We start from the raw sequence: 16,228 nt of genomic DNA, 5'->3' as shown, positions 1-16,228 counted from the left end.
AGGTGGCTAATGAAGAAGTAGCCACCACTCCTAAGTGCTTTGTAGTCTTCTCCTTCTTGGTGTCCTTTCTTGTCCTTGTTGGGAAAGTCTTTCTTGCAATGACTTGTCTTGCTACATATGTAACAAGTAGACTCCTTGGCTTTGTCCTGTTTGGACTACTCGTCCTTCTTCTTCTTCTTATTATTATTATTCTTTCCCTTTTGTTGGGAAGATTGTCGTGTCAAAGCCTTTGACTTGGGAGCATTTTGACCTTTGAGTTGTTCCTCTTGGTGTAACCAACTCCTTCCACTTAAGGGTCTCTTTTCGCCTCGAAGCAATCAAGGTGGAGTAGAATGCATTGAATTGGGGTGATAATTGAGAAAGAAGAGTTATTGCCATGTCCTTTAAGGTAATCGTCTTCCTTATGTTTTGGACATGCATCTACAATTGCGGAAGCTTATTGATATGCTCCCGCATAGAAGAAGACTTGGTAAGACTCAAGTCCTCATGTGAACCTCCAAAGACGCCCACTTCATCACGGTCATCCGATTGTATAATTGATCAAGATCCAGCCATATCTGCCAAGCTAACACCAAGTGCTTGATGTGAGCAATGATGGTTGGAGTGAAAAAGAGAAAGAGGAAAGAACAGATGCGGGCTTTTAATTTGCCCAATGCTTGGAGGCATCACGAGTTGTAGGGTGGTCTATAGACTCAGTCACGAGCTCTGCCAAATTATAAGTCTCCAAGATGGTAAGTATCATTACGTGCCAAATGTGGTAAATCTCCCCATCAAGCTTTTGATGTGAAGCAAGAGCTGGCAACATAGGGATCTTACGGTCCGTAATGAATAGCAAGGACCTGCAAAAAACAGCAATTTCGCTTCTTCTCCATGTACAACGTGTTCACCACAGCCTCCAAAGGCTAAAAACTGAAACTTTTGTCGCGAATAATCATCCTGGATCAGGTCTACCCACAATCAATCAGCCCTTCTACGTTGCTCTGATACCATATCAGAGTGCAGCGAATGTAGAAGCGTAATTGAAAGACCATGAACATGAGAGAAAGGGGAAAAAAGTCAGAACGCAGAAATCTGCAGTCAATGAATGCTGAAATGATGAAATGAAGAGGGCAGATGTACAAGGGCTGTTGGTGTATCTCCTGGAGTTAGACCTCTCCCACCAACCTGAAACGAACAAGTGAAGAGGGCAGCCTGAAATGGCCAATAAATAGCCAAAGAAGTATGGCAGGTTGGCCAGCCAAATCTGCCTGCCTGTCGCCAGATTTGGCTGACCTGTCAAATCTGGCTGAATACCACTAAATCTGGCCGCTTGCATCACTGCAATAAATGCAATGTGCCCAAGCCTACCCACATGGCACTGAATTGCCCACAAAACCTGCCCGGACACTAGTGATTGTTGAAAAGCATGCCCAAACAATTGACAGGACATGCATAAGTCCCTTTGAGAGAATTGACTGCACCATTGCATCTTGAGAAAGGCTAATCTGGTGGATGACTAATCTCTAACAATCAATGTAGTTGAACACCTCATCTATTTATAAGCGGAATAGTGTGGGTGAAAGTTGCAGTGGACTTTGTCCCATTCTCGTGAACATCATTCATGACACACATACATGCTTGAAGGGCACCATTGCATGGCTAGGCTTTCCTCAATAGTGGATTATTGGTGCATTTGCACTATATAGATCAGCCAGCAGCAGTAGAGTGATCATTCGGGGGTGGAGAGGGCCAGAGTTTCATTTGGAGCAGTCTATTTGTTTGGGCTGCCCTCTAGCCCCTTACCACTTCTTACACTTTGTAGAGGCAATGTTCTATTTCCTTCACTCAAGAGTGAATGGCTTGCAAGACTTGAGGCTACTAGTGAGGGCTGATATAGAATTGTTGGACTCAAAGTGTGTAGATGACATGGCCCTCTTGATTGAGGATGATGAGGCGATGTTGGAGAGAGAGAATTGCACTAGACGTGTTTTGCATGGCGACAACTATAAAATTAGGTGGTGAAATTGAGTTGTTTTTCTTAAAAACCTAGATTTTAGCACTAAGTGGGGCATCCACTTAGGTTTCAGATGGGTTAATAGGGGTCATATAGTAAGGTATGTTGGTTTCCAGGTGGTAGTTGACATTACAGCAATCCAATAGTTTGTCCTAGTGCTTGACTCTATTCACAACGTAAGCTAACCTATTGGCGCATGGTTGGCCTCTCCTTGGCAGACATGGACCTAGTAGTCAACTGAGTTCTTTGGCGACAACCTGGTACATCTCTTCTTGCTAGTGTTTTTCTTCATCATGCATGGTTTAGCTACATAGCTTGGTGCAGAACTTCCTATAGTTTGGATTCGATCGGCCCAAGATGTCCCATGCTAAGGTAGCTTGGGAGACCATTATCCATTGTAATGTACCCACCTTGGCACATGATCTCATTTTGGTTGGATAGAACAAACTTAACACCATTTTAGGGGAGCAAAGTGCACTTGATTATTAGTCCTAATGGCCATGGAAGTTTAAAAGGCAATTCTACTCATTATGACCTGGTGCCATGTTAGGCCACTCTCACATGTGATTGGTTGCAAAGTGATGCTTCTTAGGTGGGTGTTAAATTGCCGTTTAGGAGACCTTAGAAGTTTCGGGTCTCTCATGTCAATCCTTTAGGTTGAGACCTTGATGTTTTGTCGAGGTAGACTTGAGACCACTCGACCAGCTAAGTCATATCCTTGGGCCAAACAATGTTGCTCGTGTGGAACTATTTGAGCAACTACTAAATATTCCCTCCCCTATTCTAGCTAGAGACATGTACCTCACACGTAGTATCAAAGCAAAAGTTTTAAAGAGTTAAGCATTAACTTATTAAAATAATTGAACATTTATTTGAATTACTTGAAGGAAACTTAGTCCATGTCATTTCTAAGAGAGTTGATTGAGAAACAAAGTAGAGTAGACTTTGTGTAAGGAAGGGAGTTTCTAGATTTAGGGAAGAAAAAGATGAACTAATTCAAAATGAGTCGATAAAGTGAATCCAAGGGGTTTGGATTGAGAAGCTTTGTGGATAACTAAATCAATTGTTGAGCTTGATAGAGTATTGTCTCATGAATCTAAGATAAGGTAATTTTTCGGACCTCAGGAACATCAAAAAATAGATATAGCTTAACTCCAAGAGAAAAAATTTCTTCTCAAGCAAACTAAACCATTGGACTTCAATGGTGAGGGTACCCAAGTTGAGATAGATGCGGAAGTTTGGGTTGATAGTATGGAAATTATTTCTATGGTACCGGATCAAGTGAAGCAAATAGATCCATGATAATGTGTTTACGTCTCACTAGTAAAGCCAAATTGTGGTAGAAATAGCAATTTTATAATGTAGTGTTAGAAGAATCAAAGACTTGGGATGAGATAAAGTTGCTATAAGGGGAAGATACCCTCTGCTTTCCTTTGAAATCTTGAAGATAAATGGATTCTTTAGCCTTCAATAACTTGACCTAATCCTAGATCGGTATTACTTGAAGTTCGTCTCTGGAAGTATGCTCCACAAATGTTGTCATGAGGACATGTATTTTTGAAACCTCACTTAATACGTGGATTAATTTTTAATCACATGGTTAAGTAAATGTTGCACATGTGAGGTGTAACTGGGATTAGAGTAAATTTACAAGCTCAAGATCCGAGGAAATCATGAAATGTCAAAGGCAAAAGTATCTATAAGTTATGCTGCACAGGTACTTGGTAGTATCTAGTGCTAGTTATTGGCCTAGGCCATGGCCAAGTGTTAGTTGATGACACTATAGAGAAGTGGTGTTTAATGGTACCTAACGCAAATCTGATGGTCAAAGATGGTGCAACGACACTCGGGAATGGAAGTTGCCTAGCCAACTTAATTATTGGCGAGTCAGATTATTTTTCAGGGCATCGAAATAATTATTAGATTAATTTTCAATATTTAAAGATTGAAAATTAGTATTCAACTATGGATAATGATGGAAAAACCATTTGGGAAGGTTGTGACTTGTCAAAAAGGCCCATGCAAGATTGAAAAATGTATTTAGAGGCTAGAGAGAGACATTTTGCTGTATTAATCTTGCAAGAGAGAGGGAGGAGATATTGTTGGTCTGATTTTCAGCTATTGGAGGACCTTCTGAGGCAGCCAGGGGTAGGAGAGGACCAACCAAGAATAGGTGACAGCATCTATAAGCTGTTGAGATAGGGCAGCAATAAATGACTAATTTTCTTTAGTTCTTTGCATCAACAAGCTGTTAAGACAGGGCAACATCAATAAATAAAAGATCCTCAGTTCTTGGTGGGCTTGGGGTACCTGATTGCAAGCCAAAGCTTTGTGCTAGTGCTGATTTTTATTCTCAGCTGAGAAATTATAGAAATATGTTTTCATACAGACGAAAATATGTGCCTAAGATAGCTTTTAGGACATCTTTTAGATTGTATGAGTTTCTTGTCATGCCTTTTAGACTTATGAATGCTCCTGTCACTTTTTATTAGATGATGGATTGTATGTTCGGGCCACATAGAGGATTTGTGGGCACTTTCTTTGATGACATGAGCATAGAAAACACTTGGGCATTGTGTTCAATGAATTGTGTGAGCATAGACTGGTTATCAATGATAAGAAAAATGAATTTTTCTTGCATGAAATTCAATTTTTGGAGCATATTGTATCAGCTAACGGTATTCACATGGACCTTGCAAAGGTTAAGGCAATACGATCATGGCTACCTTTGAGAAGTGTGCATGAGATCTACAGCTTCTTGGATTTGTGTTTTTACTGTAGGAAGTATATATGTGAGTTTGCTAAAATTGTATCTCCATTGCATGCCTTGTAGAAGAAGCATGTGCCATTTAGATGAACATTAGTGGAAATTTCAGCATTTGAAAAGTTGAAGGAAAAGATGACTTTAGATCTTGTGCTTGTGTTGTGTGATCTAAGAAAGTCATTCTTAGTTTAATGTGATGCATGCTGTAACAACATTGGGGCTATTCTTATGCAGGACAACCGAGTTGTGGCTTATGAGAGCTGAATTTTCTACGGTGCAGAAAAGAATTTGCAGGTCTAAGAGAAAGAGCTCTTTGTTGTAATTCATGCACTTTTTTTTTTGAAACATTATTTCTTGGGGGATTATTTTACAGTGCAGACAGACCATCAAACTTTGAGGTACTTAGAAAGAAAATAAAAGCTGATTATATGGCAGGATTGTTTTTGTAGCATATCTTTAAGTATCATGGTATGCCAGAGTCGATCATAGCAATCGAGACTCGCGAAAGACTAGTCTATTTGGAAAGGGGTTATTTGAGAATATGGATACCATGTTGAAATTCTCATCATCCTTCCATTCACAGACAGATGGTCGATTTAAGAAAGCAAATTCCAGAGTGTTAGATATTCTGAGGTGCTATGTTTCAAACCACAAGACACAATGGGAGCAGTATTTGCCCTTGGTTGAGTTTGCTTACAACAACATAGTGCATAGTTCTATGGGAAAAGCTCCATTTGAGGTGGTTGAGACTGGCAAGAAGGTACCACCTATTTTGCAAACTAAGGATAAGATCTTTGAGGCTGATCGTTATGTGGAAAACTTGGATATAGCCTATGCAAAGATAAAATGCGCTTTTTAGAGATCGTAAGAAAAGCAAAAGAGGACAGCTGATGGCCATAGACGTGCTTTGGAGTTTGCAGAGGGTGATTATGTATTGTTGCCTTTTGAAAAGGCAAGGCTGAAAAAGATAAAAGGAATAGAAAGATTGTATCCAAAGTTGAGCATGAGATACTATGGGCCCTTCGAGGTGTTGGAGAAGATCAACGATGTGGCATATCGGCTGAAATTACCTCCACATTGACAAATACACAATGCCTTTCATGTCAGTTTGTTGAGGTCTTTTTACAGTGATGGGTGAGAGAGCATGTCTGCTGAAATTCAGCCAGAGGTTGAGGAGCTAGATGAGATTTTGGTACATAAGCAGATTTTAGCACATTAGGAAAGAAAGGTCAAAGGTAAAGTTTCTAGGAGACTTGGTGAAATTTCAAAATTATTTACCAATGGATGGAAGAGAATGACTTGGTAAGCCATCCTTAGTTGTTGCAGCTTTACCTAGATGTCTTTTAGTTAGAGCCGACTTTAGTTTAGGCTCCGTCAGGTTCAACAGAGCAAGGGTTTAGAGTATTGCTTGATGCTCAAGGGGGAGGTAGCACTTCTACTGCTCCAGTTATGAACAACTCTTGTATGTAGTGGATCTCGGATGTATTCAGCATGCATCCAAGGTACTGCGCTGACAGTATGTTTGCCATGAGGTCACTACTTAGTATATTAGTCACTATGAGATGTATGTAAAGATGAGTATGAGCCTACCCGGGCATCGGAACTATACTTTTGTGTCAGCTTATGATCAAGTTGGTATGAATTTTGCCTTAATTTTGAGACAAAATTATAATCAGTTTCAGCTTGGTTTTTGATAAGCTTGAGAACCATTTATGGTTACTTTTGGGATCATTTTTTCATCAATTTTTGCATTGATTGCTAGTCAATTTTTGCAATGAGTTTATGATCATTTTAGGGTCACATTTGCAGCAGTTTGTGATCAGTTCTCAGATCAGCAAGTGATTGGTTTATGATGAAATTATGCTTAGTTTTCAATGGTTTACATTTGGTTCTATGGACAATAGCATATTTTATGATGCCATTGATGTTTTAGCCATGGTTTATACTTGGTTATACTATGGTTTGGTTTTCCTAGATGAGTTGAGCTCATTAGAAATAGACATGTCATATGATAATCTAGCAATGTTTTTAAGATTCTTTGTGAGTCTTATGTTATGTTATGATTGGCTGGTAATTTTGAGTATGTGTTGGGCATATGGAATGGTTGAGCAATAATGCGCAATGTTGTGTTAACTATGATGCCTTGTGGAAATTCCAATCCACTATTTTGCTTTTGATGCATTTGGCAGTGCAATTGAGGACGATTGCAAGGATTTTAAGGGGGAGGGTTATCATGAGGACATGTATTTTTGAAACCTCACTTAACATGTGGATTACTTTTTAATTACATGGTTAAGTAAATGTTGCACATGTGAGGTGTAACTGGGATTAGAGTAAATTTACGAGCTGGGGACCCGAGAAAATCATGGGACGTTGAAGGCAAAAGTTGCAATAAGTTATGTCGGATAGGTACGTGGTGGTATTTGGTGTCAGTTTTTGGCCTAGGTTGTTTATTTGGCTATAAGTATCAATTTGTAACACTAAAGAAGTGGTGTTTAATGGTACCTAATACCAATGTGATGGTCAAAGATTGCAGAGAGACACTTGGGAATGGAAGTTGCCTAGCGAACTTAATTATTGGCTAGTCAGATTATTTTTCAAGGCATCAAAATAATTATTAGATTAATTTTCAGTATTTAAAGATTGAAAATTAATATTCAATTATGGCTAATGCTGGAAAAACCATTTGGGAAGACTGCCACTTTTCAAAATGCCCATACAAGACTGAAAAGCGTCTTTAGAGGTTGGAGAGGCATTTTTTAGTGTAATCAGCATGCAAAAGAGAGAGAGGAGATGCTGCTGGTCTGATTTGCAGCCATTGGAGGACCTTCTGAGGCAGCCAGGGGCAGGAGAAGACCAACCAACAGTAAGTGACAGCATCTATAGGCTGTTGAGACAGGGCACCAACAATAAATGACTGATTTTCTTCAATTCTTTGCATCTACAAGCTGTTAAATAAATACTGAAAGAAGCTCCAGTTTTGGGGCCAACAAGGTGTCCATTGTCCAAGATTGTAAGTTAATTTGCATTTCTCAATTTTGTAATAAATGTTACTGCTGTAACTAAGTTGTAATTAGGGAATTACTACCCATCTACAGAAGGAAGGCTGGTTTCAAATGTGCACTATCCAACAAATTGAATGGTTTTACCAAGGGTTGAAATTTCCTTTTTATAACCAACTTGAATCAATGAGGCTAGTCACATTAGAAGATGCTTTGATACGAGCTAAGGCATTGGTCAAGGAGATTAGCAAGGATCGTGGCAACACTTAAATTCCAAGAGGACATGCAAATTACTGTGGTGGAAGACCTAAACCACAAGATAGTCATGCTTACATAGTTGAAGCTCAACGGAATTAACAATGCTACATTTGTGATGAAGTGGGTCACTTCAAGGCGGAATGTCCAAAAAGAAGGTGCTACAACTACAATGAGCTCAGAATGGTCCAACATTTAAAGTATCACATACTTGGGAAATATTGTAAGTATCACATACTTGGGAAATATTGTATGTAGAGAACCACAAGCCCAATATGGTTGGCCAAAACGTTCCTCAAGGCTAAAGAAAGGCCCAAATAGGGAAATATGCTCATTCGAGGCAAGATACTCCATAAGAAAGTGGTGGCCTATATATTCAAACAACCAAGCCAATTCCTAGAAAAGTAGCGCAACAATGATAATTGGCATTTGCTTATTTGAAATCCACAAAATCAAATGTCTCAAAGTTCAAGAGGCCCTCACAATTTAGTGACAAGAAACAATAGAATCTTACTTCTCTAAGGTAAACCATCAACCAAACAAAGAGAATCAGGTGAGGAGGTGATAACCATAAAAATAACCCTAAACCCTAATTGAATGGTGCTAAGAGCACGCCTTTGCTATTGCATTTGCAAAGTTTATGTCCCTTTGAATGGCATGCTTAAAAGATCGAACATTTGGGCAAGGTAGGGTATGAACTACTCATCAAGGCTAGGAAAATGAGGTGTGATAGCAATAACATCCTTGAGCATGGAAAACTCCTTGCCCTGTATCCACCTAGCAAAGAAACCCATTACGGTCTGAACATGCAGCAGGCTGGTGGCAAGTACTGCTTCAGTGTGCTAAAGCTTAACCTTAAAGTACTGCTTCCCTAGTGGGGTCACTCTTGTAACCCTCTTCAGAGTGCATGTGAGAGCTGGCTGTATCATGTCCTTCAATGAGTGGACTAGTGATGTATTACCTACTAGTTGATCTACCAGAGATGAGGCCTCCAAGGTCACCATTCTGTCTTTGTTGTTGAGCTACACGTTAGGATCAAACTTGATTTGTGAGAAAGTATCGTCCATGGAAGCTGTGGGGATGTACTAGAGTCCCCTGTGGGAGAAAGAGGGACTGGCTACTATCTCACAAATTGAGGTTTCTTCTTCATCTTGCTACTATTCGGGTTCTTGTGTTTCTTTTGAGCCTTGTTGCTGTTGTGCTGTTGGTTGCAGAACAGGGAGAATTGAAGAGAGGGAAAATATAACTACTTGAAAGTTTGCTGTCAATGCAAAGCAAGTGGAATCCATTGTAGGTGGAGAGCAGGCATATGGTGGGTTGTCAGGGCAGGCAGCAGGCCAGGCAACCAGGCAGGCTAGATAGGAGGAGGGAGTAGAAGAGGAGATGGGAAGCACGGGCAGGTAGGGCAAGGCAGTAGGGCCAAGTGCGCTAAAGGTAGGAGGCAAAGCAGGTTAAGCAGGGTCTACAAAGAAGGGGAAGTGTTAGGTGGTTGCAAGTTGATGGTTTAATGGTAGTGTCAGCAATAGCATAGGGCCAATTTCTCAAGATCAGGTTTGCTCCTTGCTTTCTTTCTCAACCCACTAACTTGTCTTCTTAGCACAAAATCATACAGAGTAGGATGCAGACATGCGATTTGATTTGCCATCGTCTTAGCAATCAATTTTAAATCAACGACATGAACATTAACTGCTGCCAATTAGAGAACAATTCACAAAGCTGCTTGTTGCAAAATAGTTTCCCTAAACCCGCTCCATGATGCAAGCATAAGATTGCTCCACTCATGTTATTGATTCATTAAGCATAAGATCATGAAAAGTATTGATTCATTAAGCAAATTATAGTCTATTTAAAAAAATTCCATCATCAACATCCCATCAATTGAGCTAAAATTGCATTAGCCTGCTGACTTAAACAGCCCCAAAACACGTTTAATTAATGAAGAAACCTTATTATTTTAAATAGAAATGTGATCCTAGAGAGTTACAGTGTCTCACATGCCAAACCCTAATTTGGGTGCTCCAAACTTTCTATAAATAGGCATCCGGCCTAGCACCCTCCGTCCATCTCATTTTTGCAAGTTTCAAGAGCCATATCTCTGCTGCCCACACGCCATTTCCAGCGGACATTGCGGTCAGCAAACCTTCCCCTTGCTGTATGCTATCATCTGGCTCTTGATTCCAGTCTTGGACTCCACTTGTGAGCTGTCACCTGGAACCTTTGTTGGTGTTCGACACACGGAAGTTGCCTCACTGCGTTTCGAGATCCATTATGGAGTATGATACACTCTCTAGGTCATAACCTCTGCCTCGATCCTAGAGATATGAGAGCTCAAGGTTTAGTATTCACTACATATTGTGTTTGCTGCATGAGCATTGTATATTCAGTAGTCATTCACTTCATTATTCATTGTGTTCATTGTCTCTACGTTACCTTAACCCTAATTATGTTCAGTGTTATCAGTTTGTGCTTTGTCGTACGATTGGTTTTGTGTTTTCTATGTTTAGAGCATTTCTTCGCACCATCTAGGTGATTTCCATAACCCACTAACTGCAACACATCCTCTAGCTTAGCATGGTAAATCTTGGTTTTGTATCCTATTAAGAAACTATGGGCTGAACATGACGTAAGAGAGCCAATCTAGGCTTGATTATATGAGGAGCCATAAAAGCAGGGGCAGCAAACAAATCAGTATAATGTTATCTAACAATGATGCTTTTATTCCATCAAAGATGGTGTCCAGTGGTGAGGTGCATTTTTTACTCTTTGGATATTTCCTTTTTAATGAGATGCATGTAGTTCTTAAAATATTCTTTAGATGAGCACCCTTTATCCATAATAGCATTTTGTCTTTCTTGCATCATCCATACTGTAATTGACGCTGGTCATTCTGCATGATAATGTGTTTGGTATACAATAATGCTTCTTGCTCTCTGTATCACACAGCTCTGGGGTCTGAGCACTTAACATAAAAAATTCACATGTCTGCTTGGCTTCTTAAAATGTATGTCACATTTCACCATATATCATTGACAATAGTCCTGAACAACAATCTGTATATGTTGATTAAACTGGAACCATGCAACATGACCATCTTCCCAAATCAACCATCACACACACACACACACACACACACACATGTACGCATGTGCACGCCCACAAAGTCACATAGTGTATTTAACAGTCCACATCATACACCTCATGCATATTCATGATGCATCCACATGTGCATGTGCATCACACACATCACCCCCACCCCCACCCATCCCACCCCAACAGTTCCCCCCTCTCCCCCACACCCCACCCCAAAAACTTATGTATGCTATCTCACCTCCCATCCTTTCCCTTGTGACCCCTTCAATGTCCCCTGAACCCTTTCATGTTCCCTTCTTGGTTTCCATCCCGTGTTTCTACAGCAATGGAGCACTCTAATAGTACAAATTGTATCACAAACTCTCACATATGGTTAGTCATATTATTTGAATTCAGGCTCTGTACATGCCCTTGTATCTAGTAGGGATTTCATGCATCTATTTTCCATGATTATACTGAGGAAACTAATGAGTTAAGAAAATACAACAGAGCAAATTTCTTAATGAGCAACATTTGGTTTGTGTGCTCTTTTAAATATAGGATCTGATTATGTTCATTATCAGCTCGCAGCTGCTGGTGACCTTAACTGGGCATCTCTAACACATGTAAATATTGATGCTGTTCCCCAAAGTATACCAATCATCGCGTTGTCTTTTGTTTATCAGGTATGCATGCATTGGTTGGTTTGTGTCAGATTTTCCTACCTACTGTCTACTCAAGTGTCACAAGCTGAATGTAAGAAAAGTTAGAATTGTTCAGAACAATATTGAGAGGCCTCAAGTAATATCCATAAGTATATAGAACATGTCTAGGAGTTGTGTTACCATTTTAAGCGACTTCAATTGGGTGCTCCGAAAAAACTATAGCTCAAATAGATTTACACAGGTTATGAAACTACTGAATGATCAATGTGTTTTGACATGACATTGGCTCAATGGTAATGGTCTCCACTCGTCATTAGTAAGATCAAATCAAGCACCACCAGTCACGTCTGCTTGTTCAAAGTATATGATAGTCCTATAGTTTTGACAAAATTAATGGTTTTCTATGATAAGGTCCATGAACAAACTATTTGGGGTAGGCTAATTTCATAGGAACTTGTGGCTAGGTAAGAAATCAGGATGCTTGCAAGGGCATTGGATATTGAGAGTTTTCATATTTAATGTCAAAGATAGTAGAAGTTTATAATTCAACCAGAGGCTAATTCAAGCAAAGAATTCATGTCATCATCAACTGGACTCCAAACTCATTCTAAGACTCTTATACTGAAAGTGAACAGAACTGGAACATAGATGGTGTTTTGTTTGGCACTCTGCAAATTTACAGACAGTGAATGGTAAATTCTTTACTGCCATGATTGTCAATAAATGATATATACAGATGCTTCAAAATGGGCCTACTTTTCTCTTCCACCCTTCTTGTAGAGCCATAGGCACACCTCAAATTCTTCCTCCAAATTTTTTCCTTCCTTTACCACTCATTGACTTGGTAAAACAGCAATGCTGCTAGAGTTGATTCTCCTTATTGTTAATGATATGCAGACTGGTGCTTTACATTCTCACATTTTCATTTCAGTTTGGCCACTCTTATTGATGGTAATATTATCACAGGGTGTGTCTATGTGTTGAAATTTTGTCCAGCTTCCTTTTGATCTCACCCGTCCTTGTTCTATGAGCCTTGCTAACTCACTTTTGGCACATTGACATGCCTAGAGTGGTGTCCTATTATCCCTACATACATACATACATGCATGCATGCATGCATGCATTCATGCATCTATACATGTGTGTGTGTATAGGTACATATATATGTGGGTATACATATAAGCACTCACGCGCATGCACACGCACACACATGTAGAAATATATAACACATACATACATATATGTATAATGTAGGTAGATATATGGATATGTATGTATATATAAATGTATAGGTATATATATGTACATGTATATATAAATATATAAATATATATGGATGTGTGTGTGTGTGTGTGTGTGTGTGTGTGTGTGTGTGTGTGTGTGTGTGGACACATACATCCCTAAACTAGATTGGATTTCACATGGCAACTGCATCATGCATTATGCATTGTTGTTTTCTCCCTCTAGTTACATTCCAGGTGGCTCCCTTCCATCATTGTGAGTTGAATGTTTATGAGAGTATTACTTGTATTTTCAAAATTTTCATGTTCAATGGATGGATGGACTAGTTGGATCCATCTTGTCTAGTATGACTCATTTGATGCCGTACGATGGTGTTTGATCCAAACCATTTTAAAATTTTGAGGTGCTTGTTTGTGACCATTTGGGGTTACTTTTGGGTTTTTTGTAGTGTTGCCTAGGCTTCGTCTCCCACAATCCACGTGTGCACACCCCCAATATCTCTCTCTCTCTCTCTCTCTCTCTCTGATTCCTAGCAACTACAGGATTATCATGATCAGTCATACTTTAGCCAAGATATATGGATCTATATTGGAGCATGAACTCAGTGTGTGGGCTGAAATGCAAGGCAAGAGAGCACAAGGACAGGCAGGTTTCAGATGAGGATATACCACACTGGACCATATTCTCACACTTAGAGCCATTATTGAGAAAGGTCAAGCCCGAGACAAGAGGATCTATTGTTACTTTGTAGACTTTCGCAAAGCTTTTGATACAGTGCCTCATACACGCATCATGTAGAGATTGCAGGACATTGGAGTACCAGAGGGTATACGATGGGATGTCTATGCATTATATGAGGCAATGATAGGTCATGTACGAGCGCTTGGGAGGCTATCAAAGAGGATTGATAGTACCATAGGAGTGAAACAAGGATGTCCACTTTCACCCACATTGTTTGGTCTATACATAGATGAAGTGTCTGATTACATAGACCGAGGAGGAGGAGCTGGAGCTAGCCTGGCAGGGGTGTTGATACCGATATTACTGTATGCAGATGATATTGTTCTCATTTCAGATTCATTGGAGGGATTGCAGTGCCATCTAGATACTTTACATATCTTCTGTAGAGATAAAGACCTCACAGTGAACCTTGGGAAGACCAAAACCATGGTTTTCAATAGTTCAACAGCATGGGTCACTAGATCTATGTACCAATTCACATTTGGGGAAGACATACTAGAGCATGTGAGGGAATATGTCTACTTGAGAGTCACCTTCTCTAGCCCACGTTTTTCATTGAGAGGGGCATCAGAGGCATGTTTGGCATGTGGATACGCAGCACTAGGGGTACTCGAGAGTCAATGTGCTCACATACAGTTCCAGGAGCCTCGCACCAAACTCTGGTTATTTAACACTCTAGTCACACCTACATTACCATATGGAGCAAAGGTATAGGGATGTAGCTTGTATCATAGGCGTCTTAGCCCACTCACTGATCAAATTGGAGTAGAGAGGGATTATTATGATGGTTGGGATTGCATGGAAAGGCCAGTGATCATGATGATAGCACGCATGATTAGGAGTAAGCCCTCCACTCCACATTCCATTGTCAAAGCATAGCTAGGGGCAATACCTATAGTTACAAAGGCACTCTTCAGGGCAGCGACCTTTTGGCACACCTATAGTTACGAAGGCACTCTTCAGGGCAATGACCTTTTGGCACAGACTATGGGAACTTCCACGCCATAGATACTCTAGATTGGCACTAACCTCATCTAGATAACTAGCAGCAGGAGGCGAGAAGAACTGTTGGTTTTCACAGATGGCTATTTGAATGAGCCTACATGGTTTGGATATTGACCGTATTCCACCTTTGGATTATTGCCTTGACTGCCCTACACTTTCTCTCAACCGATCAAAGTTGAACCAGGTGATCAGAGCTGATATCTTGAGGATTGAGATAGCAAGGACATGGATCCATCCACCACTCCCTCTAGGATCGAGGATGGAGTCCTACAAGAGTCATTTCTTGTGTCTCTCTAATGATGGTTTCACTATTTGGCCAGCATATATGGACACCCATCTCTCCCATAGCATACGAGTTGCTACCAGACAGATTCGCACCTCCTTACATAGGCTTCAGATGGAGACATGCAGATGGAAAAATACCCTAGTAGCGAATAGGACTTGCCAGCTTTGTGGTTGAGAGCTTGAGAGGACGGAGGAGCACTACATATGCAGATGCACAATACACTATGACATATGAGGACGGTACCATTGCCTCTTCTATGATGGATTTGGACCCCTTCGTCGCATCATGGAGTACAAGGACCAGAGATGCCTAGGTCTTTTCCTCTTCGAGCTCGAGAGGCGTTGAACTGCACTATTGTGAGACAGGAGGCCAGCTCACCCAGAGGGACACACACAGAGAGCAGTGACAAACTTCTTCTGCAGAGCCGACCCTACTAACACTACTAGCCTAGCAGTGATAGAGCCACCCCACCAGACACCTTAGAGGCCACACCGTGGAGTCACATTGGATAGAGCCATTTCCCTTCGTCGAGCACGACAACCCCATCTACCAGGACCACGTCTGAGAAGGCCACACCACAGTCGGATTAGAGCCATTATCATGAGACACCGTAGACACTACTAGGCATATCAGTGAAGCAACTAGGGACTACATCATAGTTGAGATCATGTGCAGATCTTGAGATCAGCTACAGCACGTAGTCTCCACCACACTTTTGTACATGGTTCTATCAGATCTGGTTCTCCTTTCCTTTCCTTTTCTTTTCTATCGATGGAACAACACTACACATGGTTCAACCCTAGTATAGTCCCATTGTATAGTTATTTTCAGTATTGTTTCATAGGTCACCCACTTATTTGTAATGTTATCTTAACCTTACTGACGAGATGACATTAGACATGGATGTACTCTGGATTTTGTCTCATAGGCCACATTGGCCTTATGTAGACGTTAATATATATTTCTTCCTCTCTCACTTAGGAGTAGGCACATGGAGAAACACAACAATGTACATTGAGAGTTCTATAGAGCATCGACCACTCTCTTTACCATAGAGCCCCCATTGGACTGACTAGTGGCCCCACCTCGGGGAGTCACCCTAGACACAACCACTAAGAGGTGCAGAGGCCATAGTCCACGCCCTGCCCATGCGACTGGCAACATTTGCAGATACAAAGGATGCTGCATCATCATCGGAGATCCATA

At 40.6% G+C, this 16,228-nt stretch overlaps 1 protein-coding gene across 1 annotated transcript in view; it reads left to right on the top strand.

The window, feature by feature from the left end:
* Positions 1–16,228, top strand: part of LOC148015334 (uncharacterized) — a 141,398-nt gene that overhangs the window by 84,045 nt on the left and 41,125 nt on the right. The window contains exon 9 of the mRNA XM_087665307.1: positions 11,668–11,769. Coding sequence (XP_087521433.1) covers positions 11,668–11,769 — 102 coding nt within the window. The remainder of the gene's footprint in view (positions 1–11,667; positions 11,770–16,228) is intronic.

The sequence above is a fragment of the Lygodium microphyllum genome, chromosome 24, assembly GCF_053477565.2.
Source record: "Lygodium microphyllum isolate KBCC chromosome 24, Lygodium_microphyllum_v1.1.10, whole genome shotgun sequence".
In the NCBI taxonomy this organism is placed as follows: Eukaryota; Viridiplantae; Streptophyta; class Polypodiopsida; order Schizaeales; family Lygodiaceae; genus Lygodium; species Lygodium microphyllum.
This window is presented reverse-complemented; position numbering and strand designations above follow the sequence as displayed.